The sequence below is a fragment of the Grammomys surdaster genome, unplaced genomic scaffold, assembly GCF_004785775.1.
Source record: "Grammomys surdaster isolate TR1022 unplaced genomic scaffold, NIH_TR_1.0 126113, whole genome shotgun sequence".
NCBI lineage: Eukaryota > Metazoa > Chordata > Mammalia > Rodentia > Muridae > Grammomys > Grammomys surdaster.
In genome coordinates, this window is record NW_021620921.1 from 1,459,289 (window position 1) to 1,483,832 (window position 24,544).

General features: G+C 40.8%; 2 protein-coding genes across 3 annotated transcripts in view; both read right to left on the bottom strand.

Annotated features, from left to right (window-relative positions):
- LOC114611472 (cytochrome b5 reductase 4) overlaps positions 1–15,506 on the bottom strand; it is a 62,695-nt gene extending 47,189 nt beyond the window's left edge. Inside the window, exons 1-4 of one of the 2 annotated variants that reach the window (XM_028756206.1) lie at positions 15,302–15,506; positions 9,919–10,072; positions 4,629–4,729; positions 3,460–3,541 (exon numbers count right to left, since the gene is read on the bottom strand). In XM_028756206.1, coding sequence (XP_028612039.1) covers positions 3,460–3,541; positions 4,629–4,729; positions 9,919–10,072; positions 15,302–15,376 — 412 coding nt within the window. In that variant the 5' untranslated portion in view covers positions 15,377–15,506. The remainder of the gene's footprint in view (positions 1–3,459; positions 3,542–4,628; positions 4,730–9,918; positions 10,073–15,301) is intronic. The other variant, XM_028756208.1, reaches the window with a different exon arrangement.
- Positions 15,507–17,570: 2,064 nt separating this feature from the next.
- On the bottom strand, positions 17,571–21,903 carry Ripply2 (ripply transcriptional repressor 2). Its single transcript, XM_028756170.1, has 4 exons — positions 21,816–21,903; positions 21,500–21,578; positions 21,105–21,169; positions 17,571–17,849 (listed from the first exon to the last, which is right to left on the bottom strand). Exons 1-4 carry the CDS (start codon positions 21,899–21,901, stop codon positions 17,693–17,695), a joined length of 387 nt encoding a protein of 128 aa, XP_028612003.1. The 5' UTR covers positions 21,902–21,903; the 3' UTR covers positions 17,571–17,692.
- Between the last annotated feature and the right edge of the window lie 2,641 nt (positions 21,904–24,544).

Genomic DNA, 24,544 nt, shown 5'->3' on the forward strand with positions numbered 1-24,544 from the left:
TGTCCCTGCCTCCCATCTCCTTGTAGGAATTAGTACAGTTATCAGGGATTACTGGGGTTATAGGTGCTGCTCTACTATGTGCAGCTTTTACTTGGGTTCTGGGAGTCTGAACTTATATGGCAAGCATATTTACTCACGTGCCATTTTTCCATTTTATTATTATTCTTCATTTTACTAATGAGAAAACATTATCATTAGGTAGCATCTATGACTGGCGCCTAAGAAAACAAGGTCTAAGTAGCAGAGACGAGACTTGGACCCAAATCTGTCTATGAAACTCTGCTCTTTCCAAAGGTCATGCTGCCTCATGTAATCGACGTCAGAAATAAAGATGGAATAGGAAAGGAGGTTTTTGTTTCTAAAAGCTCTTTTCCTAAGAAAGATACTGCCCTTCCCTGAACCAGCAGAAAGAGCATTGTTTATAATTTAGTCCTTTATGATTAGGGCTTAGCCTGAAATCTCCATTTCCTCATCCCCCTGGTTCTACCTTCATGGAGAGGGGCTTTGTTTTTTTGATGGTCTAATGTACATCTGTTTTAACTTTTCTACAGAGTGATTTAAGTGGATAGTTGTTTTTTCCTTAACATTTTCAAAGTACTATTCATTCCGCTTTTAGCCTCTGCTGTTGGTTGGGAACTCAGCTGTAGTAGCTAGCACCAACCTAGCTTCTGTGCTGTGTTGGCGAGTCTCCCTCTGGCTACTCTTCACCTTCTAGTTGTGTACACTTCTAACACTGTTTCACATGCCATGCTGTTTATTGGTCTTGTCTGGGGTTCGCTGACTGTGCTAAACTTTAATACCTGACATTCAGTAATTCTGAGAAACTCTAGCCTGTACCCCCTTCATGCACTGCCTCTTCCTCATTCTCACTATGACTTCCTTCTAGAAGTCTGATTACAAGCCTTAGGCCGGGGAGACTTCATGCCTCCCGCATGCTTTCACCATGCACTGTATTTATTCTGTGTATGCTGTTCCTCAATCTCGTGCTCCCTGCAGGCTCCCTGTCTTACCCACTGAGCTCTTCACATGACGAGCTTTTAATTTTACATGCTTCTATTTTTTCCTTTCTAAAACGCAGTTCTTGCTGATTCACTCTCAGTTCTGCATGGCTGCTCTTAATAGTCCCATTTTAAACTTAGGTTATCAATTCAATCTCATTTCCCTAAAAGTTTAAGACACAATTATCGAAACTCTGGTCAGGCATAACAAAACCTCAACAGCACAACTGCCCTTTATCTCTGACTTACTTCCTTGGATGTTCTAACAACTTCCCCGTGTCTGTGGGAAGAGGGTTTCAGGCTGAATTCATATTCCTCTGATACAAATCCTCATGAGCATTTGCTTCAAACTGGTAAGTGGCCTATCAGAATTCCCAGGTAGGTCACACTGAAGTTGGTTAGGAAAGGCCTGGCAACACTGGTATATAACTAAATATGTTATTTAGTTGAGAGAACCCAAGCTACTTCAGGAAAAGCTATCAGCACCCATGCAAACATGATCCCAGGCTGGCTTCCAAGAGTGAACACGAATAGAAGCAGCTAGTCCCACCAGTCAATGCTGTTTTAATGAGTTCATAATCCCTAATGGATGACATACTAACTATTCTCAATTATAACCAAGCAAGCACTGCAGAGTGGTAGTAGAATGCTTGTGTAACATACACAAGGCCCTGGGTTCAATCCCCAGCAATACAATACAATACAATACAATACAATACAATACAATACAATACAATACAATACAATACAATACAATACAATACAATACAATACAATACAAATAGTCTCCATAGGCAGGCATGGTGGTGCACACTTGTAATCCCAGCACTTAGGAAGCAGAGCCTAAAGGAATGCTGCAAATTTGAGGTAAGCCTGGTCTACATGGAAGCTGGTCTCAAATATAAAACCAAAAGAAGAAAAAAAAAAAACCTATGTAATCTGTGAAGCGGTGCATTGCTTTTCTATACTTATACTGAGAACCCCGAAACTCTCCTTTCTGACCAATCAACAACTTGCTTTTCCCTCCTCTTCCTAGGAATCCCTCACTACTACTTAAGTGGAGACAAATCTGAGTTGAAGAGTTCCTGGCCTCGCTGAGCTACAAGTACAAAGAAGATTTTCTTTTATAAAGATCAAGTTCCACAATATTGCCTTCAATGAACACCAGGGAGCACACCCTTACTACTATGAGCACTGTGTCAGATTCTTGCACGAAATTCTTTCTTCTCCTTCATCACCTTATAAAAAAGGTTGAGACAGACATGAAAGTCCAGTATCTCCCTTTACTGTTGAAAACTTTTTCCATTAAATACATAGTTCTACCAAGTCCAGGCCATAAACAGGGGCTTAGTTCCAACTTCCTGCCTTTTATAGCTCCAAGCCCCTGTTCCTTAGCTCTATGTGACCATGGACATTCCTTTGTGGATCTAAAATCCCAGGACCTACATAGTGGCTTACTGAGAGAAGCTTCCAGCAATAAAGCCTTGAATTACAAAATTCACTGAACTAAGCAGTCAAAGATTCTGTTTGAACAGACCGATTCATTCTGAATGAGACCCAGAGTCAAGAGTGACTGAACAGAAATTGCTATATCCCTTCACAGAAAGGGGTTATATAAAGTATTCCTGCTTCTGCCATTCCATTCAAACTCCAAGAGGGAACTCTTATGAAAGAGGGTCAAGAACAGCTGTCAGATAGGAGAGCTCCCGCTCAGAGGTAGTTACACTTTAAAGAAGCTTAACAAAGAATGATCACATCAGTGAGGAGACAAGGAAGAGATAAATGAGGGAGAAAGGCAGAAGGTAACACTGTTCTGGATCACTTTTTACAGGTTTGTTTGTTTTTTTTTTTTTTTGAGTCCAATGAAAGAATCAAAACAGTTAAATTATAAGCTGAGCATGGGGCCACATCTGCCACACCTGTAATCCCAGCTTCTCAGAGGCTAAGGAAAAAGGACTGTGAGTTTGACTGTAGCCAGGAATAGCAAAGTGAGGTGCCAATTCTAAAATTAACTGAAAAAAATTAAATGTAAAACCTCAACAATAAAACAACTCAGCTAACATCTGTAACCAGTACTGTCACTAATCTGCTTAGTTAATGACAGCATGTGAGATTACTGAAAACCAGAAAGCAAATAAAGGTTTCCTTTCTATACAATTTACCCCTTACAACTTTCTACAAAATACATCACTTCTTTTAAAAAGGAAAGACATACAGAATTCTTTATCTTTCTTTTCTCCATTTGTGTGTGTGTGTGTGTGTGTGTGTGTGTGTGTATGCACATTCTTACATCTGTGGGTAGGGGGCATGTATATATGCATGTATGTGGAGGCCCAAGGTTGAATAAAACCTTTACAGCAGATACAGTAGAAGGCCAGTAACACCGGGGAAAGTACTGTGACTTATTTATTCCTATTCATTGAAATCCAATGTTATTTTAAAACCACTCTGTTTTACTTACCTTTTGGAACAGCAGGCTTCACAGCCATCCTGCCAACCAGGCATTCTTTCAGCATGGATTCATAATTGACCCAACGATGAACCTAGCATGGGAGATGAATGGCCAACAGGCAACATGACTCTACCTCCATAGGACGTTCTTATTTTACCATGAGCAGAGCCGAAACTTCATACACTGCCCTGAAGCAGACTCAATTAGCTAGCAACAGATCAAGACTGTTTAGAACAGTATTCTCAATGTGTTGTCCACAGACCTCTGACACTGTCAGGTGCCCACAAAGTCCCAACAATTTCAAAAGAACACTCAGATGTAATTTATCCTTTTTATTTCTTTGTCATTTGCAATGCAATTGAAAGCATCACAGATTGGGGGTAGGCACTAGTGTTTAAGAATATCCTTCACAATGTATGAAAATTACTGTCATATTCTTCCTGTATGATAAAACAGAAAACTTGAACTTAAGCTGGTCCAGAGCAAACTATGTAACCCAAGCTACCTTCTAATTCATACATATCCTCCTGCCTCAACCTCCTGAGTGATAGAATAAACTGTGTGCATCACTATGCTAGAAGCATAACACTGTTTACATTAGCAAAATCCTAGAAAAAGAATTTAAATGTTCAATTGTAAAAAGATTAGAAAAAAAGAACACAATATTCAAAAGCATCAGTAAAAGAAGACCATTTACATTACTCAATATCAGTCATAATACATTGTTCAAATATTGAAAAAAAAACAGTCAAGCAATATTGTTAACAGGATCTTAATAACCCTGAGGAAATAAATAACCCTAAATAGCAAATACATTACAAAATGGACATGCACTTATTACTAATAGAAACTGAAATTTTATTTGCAGTTACTCATAATGCATCCACTACTGTGTAAAACCTGCCTTTGGAGTGTACATGTGGGTAATTTAAGCAAACAGATAAAAAAGAAGAGATTCAAGGAGGCAAGGGTATAGGGTTTGTCAATTACAGGACTCTAAACAGCAGGCATTTAAGTATGTTCAAAGGAAAATATTTACTCTGACATATGATTCTATTCAGGGTCTCAAAGACCAGTTCAAGCCCACCCATCTCAAATGAATGCAAGCATTTTCTTCCTACAAATGTCTCACTGCTAAATCCATGCTTACAACGTCCTGATTAACTGAAGCAACTTACCTCATTAAAAAGATCCGTTCCATCCGCTCCTGCGGCTCTCATAAGTTCATCCTCCCCACCAGGATGATACTCCATGTATGGGCTGACATTGTAAACAAACCCTGCATCAAAGCAAGGACAAATAATGTCCACAGGAACTTCTTAGAAATTGTAAGGCCTATAAATGTAAGTTATGATAACTCTCTCGTAACATCTCATCTAGGACTTCATTTTTTCAAAGTAGTGAGAGCTGTAAAGTCTAAAATTTCATTGATCTTATGAGCTAGCTAATTAACCTGCCAGTTTCCTGGTCTCTCTTAAATAACATGGGACTTGTTGGTTAAGACAAGAAAGTTTAATACTTAATCAACACCTGCAACTAGAAAAGCAACATTCGCATCAGCTCCTTGATCCCTAGTTCCCACAGAGCTATGTGAAGAGGACCCCGAGACCTGTGCACTTCTACTCCTCCAGGAGAGGAACCTGGATAAAGAAACTCAGTTGGTGGGATTGCAAGATGGTGCAACCACTTTGGAAATCAGTCTGACAGTTCCTCAGAAAATTAGACATAGGTATATACCTGGGTCCTCACCTGGGCATATACCCAGAAGATGCTCCAACATATAACAAGGACATATGCTCAACTATGTTCAAAGCAGCCTTATTTATAATAGCCAGAAGCTGGAAAGAACCCAGATGTCCTTCAACAGAGGAATGGATGCAGAAAATGTGGCACATTTACACAATGGAATATTACTCAGCTATTAAAAACAATGAATTCAAGAAATTCTTAGGTAAATGGATGGAACTAGAAAATATCATCCTGAGTGAGGTAACCCAATCACAAAAGAACATACATGGTATTCACTCACTGATTATTGGATATTAGCCCAGAAGCTTGAAATACCCAAGATTCAACTCACAAACCACATAAAGCTCATGAAGAAGGAAGACCAAGTGGCGGTGCTTCCATCCTTCTTAAAAGGAGTAACAAAATACTCAAGGGAGCAAATATGGAGACAAAGGTGGGACAGAAGCTGAAAGAGGGGCTGTCTGGAGACCATTCCACCTGGGTATCCATCTCATGTGCAGTCACCAAAGGCAGACGCTGATGTGGATGTCAGGAAGTGCATGCTGACAGAAGCCTGATATAGCTGTGTGTCCTTAGAGGTCTGCCAGAGTCTGACATATTCAGAGATGGATGCTCACAGCTAACCATTGAACTGATCAAAGGGTTCCCAATGGAGGAGTTAGAGTGAAGACTGAAGGAGCTGAAAAGGTTTGCGGCCCCATGAGGAAAGCAACAATATCAACCAACAAGAGCTCCTAGGATCTAAACCACAGCCTGGGAGCACTTAGGGAGAAACCCATGGCTTCAGCTGTATATGTAGGGGAGGATGGCCCTGTCGGGCATAGGTGGGAGAGGAGATCCTTGGTCCCATGAAGGCTGAATGCTGGTGGGGGGTGGGGGGGAATTTGAGGGTCGGAAGGTGGGAGGTGGGGGTAGGTGAGGGTACATCCTCATAGAAGCAGGAGGAGGGGGGATGGGATAGGAGATTCCTGGGAGGGGAAGAAATGGGGTAACAGGATAATCTGAAATGTAAATAAAATAGCCAATTACAAAAAAAAAAAAAAAAGAATCACTAAAGGCTGTCAGCTGAGGAAGGCAAATGTGAATACAGATGGCTGTGTTCAGAAGCCACTGGTGAGTGTGCACGTTGAGACGTTATGTTTATATATCCTATTACTGACTTTTTAAACTAGCATCTGGAGGTGCTGGATAAATGCTTTAGTGGATGTACAGCACTAACCATGCAAGCTTGAAGACAGCAGTTCAGAAACCCTGTCTGTAACTCCCACTGGGAAGGTGGAGACAGATCCCCAGAGCAAGCTGGCTGGTTAAACCAGCTATATTGGTAAGCTCTGCATTCAACTAAAAGGCCCATCCCAATGAGTAAGGCAGAGAGTGATTGAGAATCACTCCTGACTTTAATCTCAAGCTTCCAAATATGTATACATACAAACACATACCTCAAAAACTAATATTTTAAATTTTAAATTAAAATTTACTTTTGTCAGTTATTTTGACAATTAAAAAAAAAAAAGAAACTCAGGTTCTTCCTAAATGTCAGTGAAAGTGCCAGCTCTCTGCTGTGGGGGTAGTCATGATCTTTATTAAGCTGACTCATGAGTAAACAGTGGAAACAGTGTCTCTGCTCATAAAACATAAAACAATGCAAAAGACCACACAGACTTGCCTTCCAACATGAAGAAACGCTATATAATATGTATACATATATGTGCATAGATATGTGTGCATATGCACACACACAAAGAAAGAGAGAAATAAAATTTCATTCCACTGCTGTCTACCACCCTGATAAAAATCTGCTAAGACACAGGAAACCATTCTGTCTGGATAGGTTTGCTTATTCTGGTCATTTCATACAAGTGCAATGATACAAAACACAGTCTTTAGCAGCCTAAGGATGTTTTGGTTTTATGGATAGGTAATATGCCATGTGGATAAGTCAAATTTGGTTCATCCACTCATCACTAGTTGGGCTTTTATGTTGTGTTCTGATGTATGAGCTGTGTGGACACACATGATTTCACTAATCGTAGATACATACATCTAGAAGGAAATATAATAAACAATCAAATGGTGTTATACTTTCAATATGTTCCTTAGGATCTGTGTTGATGTTTGGGTACTAGTCCACGGTGCTATTAGCATTTTATGTGCTCTCAGTTGGCTGGGCCTAGAGGAAGGAACTAGCTCATTAAGGAAGACCCAGCCCCTCTTGTCAGTCTTTCTAGCTCCTGGCTATGAGCCAAGCACTCTCCTCTGCCATGTATTCTCACCACCATGTAACACCTTGCCTCTGGCACCAAAGCCTTGCAGCCAGATGACCATGGGCTGAAATCTTTGAAAGCATTGGCCAAATAAAAGCTTTTTGAGAGTTGTTTATCTTGGGTATTTTGTTCATGAAAGAAGTTACCCATACACAGTTTTCTAGGCTTGGTGATTTGAAGAATGGGAGGACTTAAAGACCCAAAAGTCTGGCAGCACTCACATAAATAAAAGAAAACATATTAAAACTGAATTTTGGGTTTCATATTCAAATAAATATTAAAATTCCAGATTATATTCATCCAATAAATCTATTTACTGTCTAACATAGATGTACCAAGAATTATGACAATTTTCCCCTCAATGGTAATTTTGAATATCCTAATTGCTGAAGGCTTAATTTTTAGTTATATCTCAAATGCTCTAGAGACAAGAAAAGCCTCTACCAACCTGAAGAACCTGAATCAGGCCACTCCATCTAAAGATGACTAGATTCAGAACTGCAGCACACTCCACTGTAATCTCAAGCGCAGATCTATGTGATGGTGCCTTCAGACAGTCCCGTCTTAGACCCACATGGGTTAGTGCCAAAGACCTATGTCTGTTTGTCTATCTCCCAAATGAAGGTGCCGCAGTGTCCCAGGCTAGGTAACTAAGTATGCATGTGAGCCACCATGGCTCACCATACAGAACTAAGGGTATCCTAATGCTTTGGCCACATGTTCACTGACTGGGAATTTTTCCATTTCTTTTTTATTCTCTTCTGTAAGTTACATGGTAGAGCCCAAGGACTCCAGAGGAAGCACAAAAAAGACACTTCTGGTGGTGCAAGGTGAAAATTTTGTTCAAATAAAACTAAAATACTATGTTTGTTTAAAATTCTTGTTCTTTCATAAATGTGAGATTTTCTAGAAGCTACATGGACATGTGATATGAGACTGGAGACAGTAACACAACAATACACGTGAGCTGTCATCTATGAGGCTATGCACTAGAGATATTTACCAAAACTGAAAATTATGGACTCCTATATTTTTCATTTAGAAAAGTTCTTTTCATAAACATAGGTACTATGTACCACATGTAGCAGTTTTATTAAATTTAATTTATTAATTTATTAATTAAATTATTATTTAAAATACTGTTTATATTTCTTAATTTTAATTAATGGTAACATTAAGAGACACCATGCAAACAAAATTAAATTTATTAATTAAATTATTATTTAAAATACTGTTTATATTTCTTAATTTTAATTAATGGTAACATTAAGAGACACCATGCAAACAAAAGCCTTTTAATATTCTCAATAATTGTTAAAAAATTAGGAGTTATTTCAAGACTCAAAAAAATTCTGAAAGCACTCCGGTAATTAAAGTAAACATATTAAAAACTAATTTTTGGTTTTAACATTCAAACAAATATTAAAGTTCTAGACTACATTTAATAAATGAATTTAGTACCTATCATGTATGTAGCAAGTATAATATGCCATTATAGAACAGCATTTTTACTTACTTAAAATTTTTCCCATTGTTAATAATGATAGCCCCAAAAATATAATAGGAAAAGATATGTTCATAAGGTAAAAACATGGAGTAACTCACCATTTTTCAACTCTAAGCCTCAGTCTAAGGACTGTGATGACTTCACCATCTTGTGTTCAATAAAGGAACTGCACTGCCAATTTCATTATGTCTACAGATGTTTATCTAGTTCTAACAATTGCTGAGAGGGATTAAAATCTACAACTCTGAATGAAAACTTTAATTCTATCCCTTGGTTCTTCTAATGTCTGCTATGTGCTTTGAAGCTTTGTCACCACACATCAACATGGTGTCCTTAATGAACTGATTCTTTATGTGTGTTTGTGAGTGTGTGCATGGGAGAATGTGGGTATACATGTATGTTCATGTCTACACATATGTGTGGAAGCCAGAGGTTAACTTCAGCTGTCTCCTCGCTATGCTTTAAGACAGTCTCTCACTGAATCTAAAGCTCATCAACCTCTGGTCTCCACAGACACACACGGAACAGTGTTCTCGCATGTGTACAAACACATGCATATACACATACAAATATGAATAGGTGCATACAACACACACGCATATGATTTCCTTTAGAATCTCAGAGACCTTTATTCTAACAGCATTCAATCACAAGGCTCTGGGATGGGCAGTTATTCCATATACTGGGTGCCCCGGAGAGTTTTAACACCTTGGTGTTAAATTTCTTGGCAAACACGTGTGCTTCCTTTCAAAAGGACAACGTAAGAATGCTACAAAAGATTTCCATCCCATTAGTTCTCTGTCTTCTGCATCAAAATGTAAAAGTTTATGTAAGGAAAAATACTGTCCAGAGTGAGAACAACATTATTTATGATCTAGTAAGGCAATTTTTGTTAGCAAGTCTGAAAGTTCAGGCAAGTTTCTGAAATGTTTAGTACATGCTGCCTACCTCTTATGCATATCCAACAGTCGTCTTTCTTGTTGTGCTTCTTAAGCTCCTCTTCAGTTACTTCAATTAACCCGCCCTTCAGTCCTGTTAAGTCCTTTCCACTCTTGGTCAGTCGGATCCAATCCATAAGACTCCTGCCTTGTTTTAAAGGTACCTAGAGAACGGAAAGCAAAAGTAACATCTGGTTCTAAGTTAGCTGCTTCCCTTTCCTCTGGCTATTTGTCTTTGAACTACTTCAGTCCTTTTATTAGCCTTTTAAAAGAAATTCTGGGAAGCATGGCAAATTTGAGGACATGAGGACATCTTAGACTACACAACAAGATCCCATCTCAAAAAATAAATGAGTAAAATGATAAAACTAAAAACAATTCTATAAATTCTCTCATTGTGTGTGTGTGTGTGTGTGTGTGTGTGTGTGTGTGTGAGATGGGGACTGAAATTGTTCTACTGCAATTAGAAGTTTACTTTATCTAGCATTTTCTTCTTTCTTTCTTTCTTTCTTTCTTTCTTTCTTTCTTTCTTTCTTTCTTTCTTTCTTTCGGTTTTTCAAGACAGGGTTTCTCTGTGTAGCCCTGGCTGTCCTGGAACTCACTCTGTAGACCAGGCTGGCCTCGAACTCAGAAATCCGCCTGCCTCTGCCTCCCAAGTGCTGGGATTAAAGGCATGTGCCACCACTGCCTGGCCTTTATCTAGCATTTTCAACAAGGAAGGTCCTGTCATGTAGCAGTTCAGGCTCGTTACAGGACTGGCAGCCATCAATCCTCCTGAGTACTGGGATTACAAAGGAAAGCTCTCATGCCTGGCTTTTTCTTTCTTTAAAAACAAAAAACAAACAAACAAACAAAACAAAAAAAACACTTAAAATTTAATTTCTCTTTTATTTTCTTTAATTTTTTTCTTTTGATTAACTTTAATTGATTTATTTTTAATTTTTATTACAGGAAGGGGATTCTTTCGTCTAGTTCAAGATGTCCAGGAAATTCAGATGCTTAGAGTCTTAAACAAAATATTATTTAAGATACTGACTATGAGATAGGACTTAGAAATTTTGTCTCACAAATTTTCTTCATAATGGCAGTAAGGTATAATAGACACGGTTTTGAATCTAAAGTCAGAAATTTAGACTGTCCAGGTCCTAGCTCTGTTACTAATTATGCTATCATTGCCATTTTGAACCAAAATTTGTGACCTTAACTGTTAGTATAAGTCCAAACTCAGTGATGTCACATCCAGGCAACAGGCGACTTCTACATCGTTGCCGAGGCAACTGATATACACTCCCACAATTCACCTGGCTACCTCACCTTTACCTGGGAAAAAGACTACATCATCGCCCATACAAATAGACAGAACTCCCCCAACCTCGCTCTCTCTTCTTCCCCCACCCTGCCATCTTCACCTGCTTCTCTCCCCAACCTCCGCCCTGAATAAACCCCCTCCCTTCATGGAACCGGCTGGTCTCATGTTGTTTGTCTAAGCTGCGCACCAAAATCTTTCATTAACAATCAGGAGATTTGACAGAAGATATGCCAAAGATTGGCTAGAGTGGACCCTTTCTGAATTATCAATATAAACAGAAAATCAGAAATTACTATGCAACAGTGTTTTCTACAAACCCACTGATAAAGTAAATCAAGCAGAGGAAAATACTGTGAGGAAGGGTATGGGGAGGAGAAGAAGGCCTATGTGAAAATGTGTCATCAACTTGAGCACAGTGCAGCCACATCAAGGACTTCAATGCCTAGGAAACAAGGGAATTGGCACAGCCTTCTTCTAGTCTTGAGTGTGAATGCTGACAGTATATACAGAAACTATCAACCACAGCTTCCTCCTCTGGATGACTGCTCGCATACAGAGACCTCCCACTAAGATAAGCTAAACATGTCTCAGAGATTGCCTGAAACCAAGGCCACCACCAAACACCCTATGGATACTTTTTCCCCCCCATACATTTTCTTTTTTCCTTCACAATTCATGGAAACTTGCTTTTACTGTGGGTATTAGTGACCTCAGGATGAATTATTTTCTTACTAAGAACTCTCACATTTCTACTCACAAGAAGCACTTCATGGCTTCCCTTTGGCATAGAATTTCCACTATTGTTAGTCAGACATTTAGGCCATTACTAAGTAAATTAATGGTGACTTGAAGACATGCACTTCCATTTTCAACTGTCTATCTAGAAACAATAATGATGGCTACTGGGTGACTAAGGGATGGGCAGGCAGTGCATGCACCTTAGACACAGGACAACAAGACAACTCATGCAGTTGACTGTAGATAAAAGGAAAGATGGGACATGAAGTCATGAACTGGGAAAGATTACTGTGTTTATAATGGTGCCCTTTGCAGAAAATATCTACTAACCCCTGCCTACATGATTTAGTAACAGGACACTCGGAGTTGTGTTTTTGTTGTTGTTGTTGTTTTTTGTTACAAAATACATTTTCAAGATTTTAAGGTGAAAGATTGGATGGTCAGAATGTGCTCCCCCCGCAAAAAAACACACATAATAAACCTGTTCTGCAAGGTGGGGTATACTGGGAAGTGTGTAAGTCCTTAGAGTTAATGTAAATTAAATATGGCTTTGAAGCTACAAGTTCCCCTGTGTTCTTTATTGCCCTGTGATGCCTTCCACCACATTCTAACAAAGCTTATAATAAGGCCTTGGCTGGATATGAACACTTCCCATCTAATAAATAAATCTGTCCTTTATCCATTATCCACTTTGGAGTATTCTTACAGTGGTACTAAGTGTATTAACATGGGTATACTAGTATTTTAATTAGTTAGGATGATTTAGTGGAAAATTTCAAGCACCTGTATTGCACAGAGCCACTCTTGTTCAACTAGCTCATTCCAAAGTACCAGGAGAACAGATACTGCAAACACGTGCACACTGGAGGAAGCTTGCATAACTCACTTTCTGGAGTCATATCTAATTTAGGTATTCATTTACCCCAAAATAAATAGGTCATTACCTCTGGGGAACACTCCATCATCTAACTCAACCCTCTTGTTTTGACCATTGGTGAAACTCTTCTGGTGACTTGATTCCACCCAAAGAATAAAAGGTGAGAAAAACAGTTCCTATCCCAGAGAAACTCACTGGGCTTCCTCTCTATTCAGTAGTCCCCAGGGCAGTTAATCTTTTGGAAATGCAACTCAAATCATCAATCTTCCTTCGCCAGTGGCTCCTTATAGTGATGCCTAGACTCCTCAATTGTTTGTCAGTCCCTCCATAATCTGGTCACAGTTTGCATTACCAGCTCCATGTCTTAGCCACAACTTTCTACAACTTTCTATCAGATGCTTGGCCTAATGGGAACAGACTCACCATTGGTATCAAGCACTTGCTCACAGTATTTTCCTCTACTCCAATTCCAACTCTCTTATGGTGCTAACACCCTATTGAAGTACGGACTATCATTGTTTTCTTATCTGTGCAGCCTGTGAGACTAAGTTCCTTGAAATCAGAGACCACCCTTCAACACACCATACTGTATTAGTTTCCTTTTGCTGCTATGATAAAACACCATGACTAAAATCAACTTATAGAAGAAAGAGTTTATTTTGATTTATGGTTCCAGAAGGGGAGTCCATAATGGCAAGGAAGGTGTGGCATCAGGCAGCCAGAGCAGGACGCTGACTATTCATATAACAACTGCACACAGAGATGAATCAGAGAGAGCAAACTGAAAGTGGAGTGAGGCTGCAAACCCTCAAAGCCTGCCCAAAGTGACATACTGTTTCCAACAAAGCCAAGCCTCCTAAAGGTTTCATAATGTCCCCAGACAGCACCATCAACTGGGAAGCCCATGTTCAAATGGCTTAGTCTATGTAGGACACTGCTCACAGTTTCTCAACAAACACTATTGCATAAGGAATCTGTCTCCCTGTAAGATTCAAATTGGTGAGATTTGAATAAAAGGCGTATGGTAAGTAGTATTTACTGAGTGCATAACACTCAGCATATACTCACATAGCATAGCATAATGCTGTGCTATGAAGAAATAGCACCTCAGTCCTATAAACAAGACAGCAACAAAAACTGGTCATCCTTACCTACACCTGAGCCAAAAAGTGACTGAGGTGAAGTGGTGGGTCTTACAAAGACATCTCTTAAAGTCTATGCTTTTAACAATTTAATAATCAGCCTCTCTGGATGAGTTCCATTTTTGAAAACTTTCTCTGGTTGTTTCACCCAGTCCTAACTCAGCTTCTCACAGGTTCAAGATTGTCTCATTTCATAACAAAGAAATTAATTCCACCTGAGGTTCCTATTAAATTACACAAAGATCTTACTTTGCCTGCTTCTGGGACAACAAAACTCACTTCTGCTACCACATCTAAGGAACTTGTTGTCTTTGCCTAGAAGTTTTCTCCTTTAAGTGAATGCTGAGAACACAGCTGTTTTAATGAAGAAAGGCAGTTACTGGCTTTCTCATTCTGCAAAAGGCAACCTTTCTTTGACTATGGAGCTAAGCATTTAGCTTAAAGAGAGCAAGATACACAATTGATGGCTGGTGAGCAGACGCGCGCACACAAAGCAATGCAGGAAATGTCACAATCACAAGCTTATGTGACTGATGGCAGACTTTCACTAACCTCTTTCTTTTTACCCAGAATGAAGATAGTAAACACCCCTCTCTTCAGGGTAGCTGTGAAGAGTCAATGGACACAGGAAAAGGACTCAAGCTACACATAGCCATCAGTGAACCCCACAAAACATCTTAGTCCTATGCATGATTAAAGCTGAGGACAGACACTTCTGAAAAATAAATGAAAACCTCAATTCCTTTTCTGATCTAAGGTCAAACCGCCAGATCTAAGTGGAGAAAAACAGAAACATTCATTGAAAGTCTTAAGGTCATATAAAGTAAAACTCGAAAAGGAAACCGAGTAGAGTAGCCCAAGAAGATAGAAGTCTCAAAAGAAAATACCAAGGTGTAGTTACAGAATAAGGAACTATCCAGAATAAGATAAGCAAACAGCATTCGCCTTGCAATGAATACACTACACAATTTTTATTGAATTTTGTAAATATATATTTGTATTTCCACCTAGTGCTGACAGTAACCATATTCAACAAATAGTCAAGAGCATGGTACCAGATTTAAAATCAACCAGGGCTGTCTACAGATGTGGCAGTGCTGGAACAACTGGCTATCTTAAACGTAGAGGAGTGCGACTTGGACAGGTTGGCAGCCTCCAGTCTTCCCTACCCACCGCCAGTGCTCAGCCTTGTTCTTCTAACCGTAAAGAACAAAAGATCAGAGAGGACAACTTGAGGCAGAAAAGCAACCAGAGTAGACCTACCGAGGCCAATTTCAGCAGCAGGAAACACACTTAGGGCACTTGAGTCAGTAGACAAACCACTTACCTTGCTGCGCCCCTGGGAGGCGACACGCTGCTGGGAGCCGGGGGCCGGGAAAGCCTGGGAAGGGACGTTCAGCATCCTGGGCCCCCGGCTCGGGCCGCATCCGGGCTCCGCCACCGGACAGGCTCGCCTGACGGGACCCCAGCAGCTACCACTGTCTGTGCCGGCTCCTTGGCCCGGCCGAGGCCAAGCCCCCCGACCCACTTCCGGGGTCACTAGGGGTCAGACGCGTCGTGACGCAATCACGCTTACGGGAGGCGGGATGGGGGCGGAGTCAGAGGAAAGGCGTTCATTCTACAAGCCGGGTCACGGGGCTTGGGAGGCGTGGCTGTGCGGGGTTGGGGACAGCGCATGCGCTTTAGTCCTAAACTTCAGCACCACAAGGAAAATGACAGCCTTCTGCTGAAAGATCAGAGAGTGTAGCTGTTCCCCAGCCCTGGTGCTGATAGAGGCCGAGGGTCATTTCTGGTAGAACAAGAACACCAGTGCCTGTCTCTTGATAAACAACACCATCGGACTGCTTAAAATATGAAAGAAAATAACACTATCAAAATGTTCAGTCTGCTGAATAGTTCTCTCCTGTAAAATACTAAGCTCTAGGAAAGAGGACTTCACAACTTCATGAGCTAAGAAGCCGAACTCAAGCAGACTCTGCTGTGGGTTAAGAAGAAAACTTCACCTTTGGGGAACCGGTCTGGAAAACGAGCAAAAGACGTTTCCAGTCTTCTGCTCTGTCCACACACTCACACATTTTTCCTCCTCCCATAACTTTTCACTTTCACTGAAATCTTCCTTTAAAAGTGATTTGGTTTTGGTGTCATCTTTGTACTTAATGGTTTATGCACAGTACTTTTAGTTTATTAAAGGAACATTTTGTCTGTCTGCATAGGCTTGGGTTTCTATAAGAAATAAATGTCCATATCTAAACCATATACTGCATATATAGCACCTTATACTATTCTTCTCTTGTTTGTTAACAAGAGAAGCACCTAATGTTGTGGGCCCATGTTTCTGCTTCACTGGGCTCTCTTTTGCATGTCTCTAGAAGAATACACAGATCCACAGAGTAGAATCTAATAGAATGAGAACATTTTCCCAAAGAGCAGTTCTAAATAGCCCTGTGGATTCTCTGTGGGGTACTAAATTTTTTCTGACTCTGGACACATCATTTATTTAAATTATGCAGTCTCCAGAGTTCCTGGGAATCAAAGTTGTGATAATATGGTTTAATATTATGAGAGAAAGCCTGTGGATATGCTTAGTCATCCCAGCAAGAGGCATTTCTTAGGTAGCTAACTAACTCTCATCTCCACCTCTACCCATTTATATTCTGGAATATTGCAGGAAAGTATTTTTGGTATATTGTCAGGCAAGCATTGAGCTTGCAGTTCTCCTGCCTCATCTTCACAAGTACCTCAGATTATAGGCTAATAAAAATATGTTTGATTGCAATGTAACTGTTGACCAGACGATTATATATAAACTAAAAGTACTTCATGATCATAGCTTACTATGTCACCTTAGCCATGTAAATTGTCCATTGTCCATAACATTATTGGATGGAGTAAGTTTTCTTCTGTGATGGCAACATAAGAGAAACCAGTCATTGGAATTTATTTTACTCCCTATAAAAAAGTTTATATGAGAATATTGTGAGCATGGAACTAGAGCAAAAGGAAAGTGGATAATGTTGAATTTTATGTCTTCCAAATCTTAGCTTTATCCAGGACAAAAAAAGAGAATACTTTCATATTATCACTGGTTTTCGACTCCATACAAATAATTCAAATTTAAATCTTTTTTAAATATAGGAATCCTTCAACATATACAGAAAGTACTGAACACCCGACTAAAGACAACAGGAGAGTATCAGAGTGAGAGTCACCCTACTCGATACTTAATTATAGTCATTAAGATTAAAGAGACCCAAGATTGTTTTTCTTTCTCAACTATAGATAACTACTTAAAGCACTTTCATTATGAACTAGCAAACAAATATTAATATATGTGAGAGTAGTAGCACCACCCAGTTTTCTTCACTAACTGCCAAGATCATATCATCTGTAACTAAACATCCAACTGAGATCAATAGAAAACACCAGACATTACAAGGATCAGTCTTTAAAAAAAACCCAAATAGTATTGTATAAAGAAACCAAAAGTATCCTATGTGAACCACAAATATTTGCAACACAATCAGAATATTTGTACATGATGTCTATCTTAAATCCCAACATTTAATTCTAGTGTAGGGACAAAGAGAAGCCCAAATACTATAGTTATTACAAAATATTTTATTAATAACATATATACAAATAAATTAGTTTTAAAAGTTTATGGTACATTTATATACAAAATTTAAATTCTACACAACTCAATTGTCAACAGAAGTAACTAACTCGATTGATTTTCACAAGCTGGCCCCTCTATTTCATCTTCACTATCAGAATCTTCATAAAACGAAATTGTAGCTTGAATTGGGAAATTTTTCAGAAGAGTTTCTGCTTCTTGATATAAGTAGTCGTAACACTTGGACTTGGGCCAGAATAGTCTGAAAGAAGCAGATGACATGATATCCATATGTTTTCACACCCGGGATCCTAATCGTCACCAAACAATTGATTTCCACACGCTCCCTATGCTCAATAATTAGTTTTAGAGACAGAATTTAAAGCTGCTACTGTTGTTACAGCTTTCATGGAGTCTGCTTGCCAATGTACAAATAAATGGTTGACTCTTTGACATCTTTATCCAAGATAAAAACTAGAATTGATGCTTATCTTATTTCATGTGTTGTGTACGTGTTTATTCTTATAAAAATGCAGAACGTTAGACTTCCACTCTCTAAATTTCTTTAGAAGGCAAATAAATCCCACCATTCCATCACACACGTGGGTGATACCCAACTACACAAAGAGGGCAGGGTGCTTGCACTCTGAACAAGTTTCAATCACCCACTGTCCAGCAGAAAAACTTTAGATGTAGCCCTTAGTTATAGATATAGCTGATATGCTTGATCAGAAATATACAAGACGAGTGGCTTTAAGGTCTATGCCTTCACAGCTTGCTAGGTGGGAAAGCGGTTCCAGTACCAACCTTTATTCCAATCCATCTCCTCTCCCATCCAACCAATCTGGGAACATTATATTAGTGTATTGAGAATGATACAGGTCTTATACAATTAATTTACATGTATGCATCATTATCTCAGAATTTTACAATTTTGACCGCTATTCATTTGGCCTGGTGGCCTTCTTTTATTTCTCATACAAAGAAAAAAATAGATAAGACTGAGCTGACAACTATCCTGACGTCACTTTAGTGTAGGGCAAAGTATGCTGTCTACCTATAGTTGAGTGACTCTAACCAAGGAAAGATTACATTGTGTTCAGTGTGCTCAATTTTAAAAGGCAGAAAGTTAGGCAACAGAGTTTATATATATTTATAGTAAAACACATTAAAAGTATATGATCTGGATAGTTAAATAAGTAGCTATCGATTATGCATGCAATAGATGTTGTAGTGAGTTCTTGCACCAACATAATCTACCAATCAAACAGGATAAATCATGAATCCTACCCTCAAAGAAGTGCCCACTGAACAAAAAGCATAAGACATACAATACAAGTCAAGATAGAAATTACTAAAAACCACAATTGAACTGTTCAGCGGAGAAAGGAATTGTTAACAAAATTACCAAGGTATTTTCTAATATGTAGTTGGAATTTCCAATCTCCCCAAAATGTTGTTAGGTTGGTATCATAATGAATGGTCAGGATGCCTCACTGTGGGCAGTTCTTGTTTGAGTTCCTCCTGTTGTGATTCTTTAGTCTCCTCTGAGGCCTTCCCTTACTCCATTACCAGGTGGAGGCTTGCCCTTCCTCTAGGCTTTCCTTGAGAACTCTCATCACCTCTGTTTGCATCTCCTCGGGATAACCCCACCCACTGCCATGAGTCCCCAGGCTTTCACACTCACAGACCTATCAGTGCTTGCAGTGACGGTCTGCAGCCTATCTCATGACTTACATGCAATCCTCTCCCTAAGAGCTCTGTTTGGATGCCCTAAAGCATGTGCAACGCAACGAACAACAATCCAAACCCTCTTCCTCCTTCCCCACATCTGCATCATCACAGAACATCACTCACCTGGTCAGCAGCCACAGATTTGGGAGACATTCTGGCTTTTTAGCTGTTCTTCACCCATCTTCCCAGTATATTATAAAGCCCTGCTTTGTCTCCTAAGTACTTCCTACATCCACTAAGTCTTGTAACCTTTTTTGATGTCTTTGAAAAGCTCTCCTTCATTTCTTACTTGTAACTACTTCCGATTTTTGCTCTGAGTCTTTATTCCAGTCCCTTAGTGCTTATCTGAAACACTGATAGGATCATACCATCTTCTGGCTAAAATCTATAGCCAGCAACACACTCTACAGAGAAAACTCCATGGGTTTCTGGACAAAACTCTGTATGGAGGTGAATATGCCCTGGCCCTTTACTACCTTTGTCACCACTGCAGCTACACACATCCAAGTTCCCAGTCCTTGGAGCTCCAGCAGGAACCATGCTGCCCCAAGACCTGATATCTCTTTTCTGATGTCATTTCTTTGAATTAAAAAAAAAGTCCACTCATCTGACTCTTGGAGACTCAACAATAGTAACCATAACCAACTTATAACACACCTTTTGTGAGCTTTCCTCAACCCTTCAAGAGTAACATATTTCATGCTCTGACCTCACTTCAAAACTAATCTAAGTAAGGCTGGAGAGATGGCTTAGTGGTTAAGAACACTAGCTGTTCTTCCAGAGACCTGGGTTCTGGTTCCAGCATCCACATAACAGTTTATAACCATTAGAAACTCTAGTTCCAGGGCATCCTACTCCCTCTTCTGACCCCTGTTGACACAAGGCATGCACATGGTGCAAATACATCTATATGCAGGCAAAATACTCAGACACATAAAAATAAAATGTTACCATAGTAAACTCAATTCCACCTATCATTTGCTTTCCCTGTGTTCTTCAATTACTTTTAGCATATGTAGGTAACCAACATGTATCAACTATTGTACGTGGCTTATAAACACACAGACACAGGCCAGGCTTTCTTTAACACAGGCACACAGGCCTTCTTTTAACAGTTCTGAGAACACCGCGCAGTCATAAACATTTTATCTCAAATTAAAGCTACAAAGAATTTTATAGAAAGGCTGGCTTTCTGTGGGAGTTTAGGGGACATAAAACGAACAAAAAACAGTAAAAACAAACAAAAACAGTGAACAACTGGACCAGCACTTAGGTATTCTAAGTGTCCAGTTTGTTCTGCTACAGATCTGTTACTTTCCACCCCATTCTTCCTTTTGGTTTGCAAGAAAGTAATACATATACTCTGCATGCTGATAAGCAAGTTTTACAGTGTCCTTTTAGGATCAAAAATAATAAAATAAAAAACACAAAACAACTTTTCGGGCATATCTCCCAGAGTCATCCTTGTGTCTTAGAGCCCAGAGCCTCCTTCAGGGCAGGTAAACACCCTGCCAGCGAGCAACATCCCCAGCCCTACAGGATTCACTCTAATCAGTCTGCTTTCTCTCATTTTAGCCAATTCTGTTAGCATTTACTCACTCTCCACCCACTGACAGTTCTTTTATGAGGTAAGTCCTGTATTTTCCCATTCTGTGAATAAGAGAATCTTCAGAGTGGGAACACATAGAGTAATTAAGGGCAGATTTTCCAAAAGAGAGAAACTGGGGCGCAAGCTATTAAACCAAGCCCTATCATGCCCCATCCAGAAAGGCCTGTCACTCACCTGACAGGGTGTTGGTATTGCAAAAGCTTCCCCGAAGCTTCAGTCATTCCTGGGCCACTGGGCAACTAGGAAGGAAAGGAGTAATCAGTCGCAGTCACCACGCATCTCATTGTCGAAACTGGGAAAGTGTGTGACCTACCGCCTCTGGTTCAGGTAGGAGCTGTGACCCTGAGCCTCTCTGCAACACAGCTCTTCAGCTGCAAGTGGCTGCATCACTGAAGAGAATGTCCCAGCCCGCCTTCAAACCACAGGGCCTGGGGCAGGCACACTGCTAAGCACTGGGAAGATTGGGAGCGCAAGCCGCTCGGGGCCCTTACTACCCAGACCTGGATTGGGGGCGTCGGGAGTGGGGATGTTCCGCAGCCTGAACCGCAGCGGGCCACACTGTCACTCACCGCCTCTGCAGCGTGGGGCTCTGCCCGCTCCTCTTTCTCGCCAGGAGTTCGAACCCACGGTCTCCAGAAGCCCTCGGACCTGCAGGATGGCAAGCACAAGCCGCGCACAAAGAACGTGAGCGGGGCCACTGGACTCAACTCCGACTTAGCAAGGGCACTGGGGACGGGCAAAGGCAAGGGCGGCGGGTACAGGGCGAGGGCTGAGGTAGAGGGCGCACGGGGACGAGCTGGGGCCAGGCGGTCCTCGGGCTCCGTGGGCGGCGGGCACGGGATGAGGGTGGAGGATGCGCAGGGATGGATCCGGGCTGATAGGTACCGGGACTGCGCGGGTGGCGGGCAGAGGCTGCGCGAGGGCGGAGGTGCTGGGCTGAGCGCGCTCTCGGCGCTCTCCGTGGTATCCATGGCAGGACGACCGCTTCGGTGTCGCAGCCCGGCTTTATCTAGCCCTTGCAGACCTTCGCACCCCGGCCGCCCTCACTCCGCATAAACAAAACGGCAGCGCGTGAAAGCGCCGCGGGCCGCGCGCGGGTGTGAACGCGTGCAACATCCCAAATGGCCCGGGAACCGGCTGCTGGAGCGAGTGTTAATAGACCCCTGACACACGGCCTGGGAGAAAAACAGCATGCGCCCAAGCTGCCAATTTCCATGTGAAGAGGTTAGGCGGGGATAGAATTAAATGATTCTACAAGTTTTTGTGTATTTCTGCAAAAAAGCCCAGGGCTGGTAATTGCCTGACATTTGGCTTGGCTTTTTGGCCTTCAGCAAATGCACCTGGCTCTGCAGCAGCCTGTGTTCTACACACTGGATATGGAATAACAAGGAAAAAGAATAGCCTTAATCCCACCCATCAAACCCCGAATATCAAGCAAAGGCACAAACGAAGTGTCTGTGTGTGAAAAAATAGATCAATAATAAATATGTGATTTTTAAACGACTATTGATAAGTTCTGTTCACAATCTGCCTGTTATTTGAAGGGGATAGAAAATCTTGGGCAAGAAGAGATGAATTATGAAAACCTGATTGTTACAGCCAAGAGGGGCTGAGACAGTTGTCATGTGGTCTCAGTGCCTTTCCACAGCCTCATGACTTTCTCTCAAACTCTTGTTAGTATCTCTCCCCAGTAAGCCCTGGGTGTACCATCTCTACAACTCAGCCATCACTTGTATTTTATCAACAGATCAGAGTTAGACAATACTTTTGTGGTTGGGGAAGATGAAGAGGATAATGAATCTTGGAAGGTTATGATACGAGATAAATTATTTATTCTTTCTATACTAGTTTCTTCTCTTGGGAGTTACCCCTTGTTTTTCTGTAGAGGTCCATTAATGTTCTGTTTCAAAGCAAATATGATCTGTAAGTGTTACAGATTTTTTACAGGACATTTTAACTAATGGAAATGAGTGTCCTCAAACACTGCAGATTGAAAATCTTAAATGTAAGCCTTAGTACATCTTCTATTCAGTCTGTTACTTCATAAGGAAAGAATCCACTTAATAATTACCTAGGGGGCTGCAATGACGTAACTCCCAGAAGGATGAGATATGATTTTCTTCAGATAATGAAGTCAGTGAAGATGAATGCTTATTGCTTTTCTCCACGGCTCAGAGTAACAAGGATTATTAAATGCTTGTTGCATGTCTGGCACACAGTAAGCCCTTCCTTGACAGCTTGTATCTCTTTTTAAAAAAGTCTTTTTGACACAACCATGGAAGACTAGAGTCGTTGAAAGCTATCGGTGAGAACAGGGAAACCCTTGAAAAGCTGGATGATGGTCTATGCAGGCCATAGCAAGGCATATGTTCACAGAGGTCAGATCTGAAGGATAGCTAGGAAATAGCATCCAGGGAACTCTCTGGGTCATAAAGACTAAGTGCTCATGAAAGTGAAGCTGACATATATTCTGAGATATGGAACCCACTTAGCAGAAGTGGGTGGTGCTGGGTCAGGCACACCCAAGATCACAGCAGACCCAGAGCACAAGAGATACTCCCATATTTCAGTTTTTCAAATGACCTAGAGAAGAAAAAGAAAATAATGAATTTTATATTGGTTTGTCAATCAATCAGGACAGATGGGGCAATATTGGCAGTAAGAAATGCTTCCAAAATTTCACAGGATTAACAGAGCAGACGTGATTTTCCCACTCACCCTGTACACATCCTGTTTTGTCTAGTGGAAGGCTGGCTTTAAGCTTGGCTCTTGAAGGCAAGCTGATAAAGTTTTATATCTCTGGACTGTTGCCAGTTATTACAACAGGGAGACACAAGTAAATCTGTGTGCCTAAAGTGACACATGTCACCTCCAAAACATTTCTCTGACCCAAACTGGTGAGGTGACACATTTTTCTCAAAGGAGAAGGGAAAGAAATACATTTCCACTGTATCTCTCCCAAAGAGGAGAAACAGAAACAAACAGCATACAAGAGTAGCATCTCTCCCTGAGGCTGCTGAATGGATATTCAGTTCACTGTCCTTCCTGGGAACAGAGACACTAAGGACAAGAACTCAGATGGATCTGGTGGCTTCTGAGATGTCTTGAACATAGATAGAGATACTCAGAGAGCAACCAGAGATGTGAGTGCTCGGCGCAGCAGGGGACTTAAAATGAATTTAAATGTGGGAGCCTCAGCCAGAAAAAGTGGTCAACAATAGGGACCAGTTAGTTTCCTAAGGAAGTGTTGTAGTGGGTGAGAGCAAACCAAAGCCAGAGCTGTGCAGGCTGACATCTCTTAGATGAGTCAGAATAATAAAAAAAAAAAAAAAATCACTGAAGAGGACCAGAGGCAGGTAAAAGTGATCAGGTTCAAGTGTTGTGGGAAGATGAGGTAAGGACTTGGCCCAGTAAGGAGAAGAGAGCCAAACACAACAATGACAGATCTTCATCAGGTTCGGCAACTAAATCGATGACTTAGAAATCATCGTTTGGATGGATATAAACAAAAGCTGTTCCCTGCAAGTTGAACTCAAGCTGAAGAAGAAGAGAATGTTGAGGATGTTCTCCTTCCTTCCCTCCCTCCCTCCCTCCCTCCCTCCCTCCCTCCCTCC

Excerpts from the sequence above, each read along its gene's own strand:
- Ripply2 (XM_028756170.1), bottom strand. The coding sequence starts at position 21,901 with ATGGATACCACGGAGAGCGCCGAGAGCGCGCTCAGCCCAGCACCTCCG. Across the intron at positions 21,579-21,815 it reads CCGCCACCCGCGCAGTCCCG|GTCCGAGGGCTTCTGGAGAC; the intron begins GTACCTATCAGC and ends GCCATCCTGCAG. Across the intron at positions 17,850-21,104 it reads CAATACCAACACCCTGTCAG|ACTATTCTGGCCCAAGTCCA; the intron begins GTGAGTGACAGG and ends TGCTTCTTTCAG.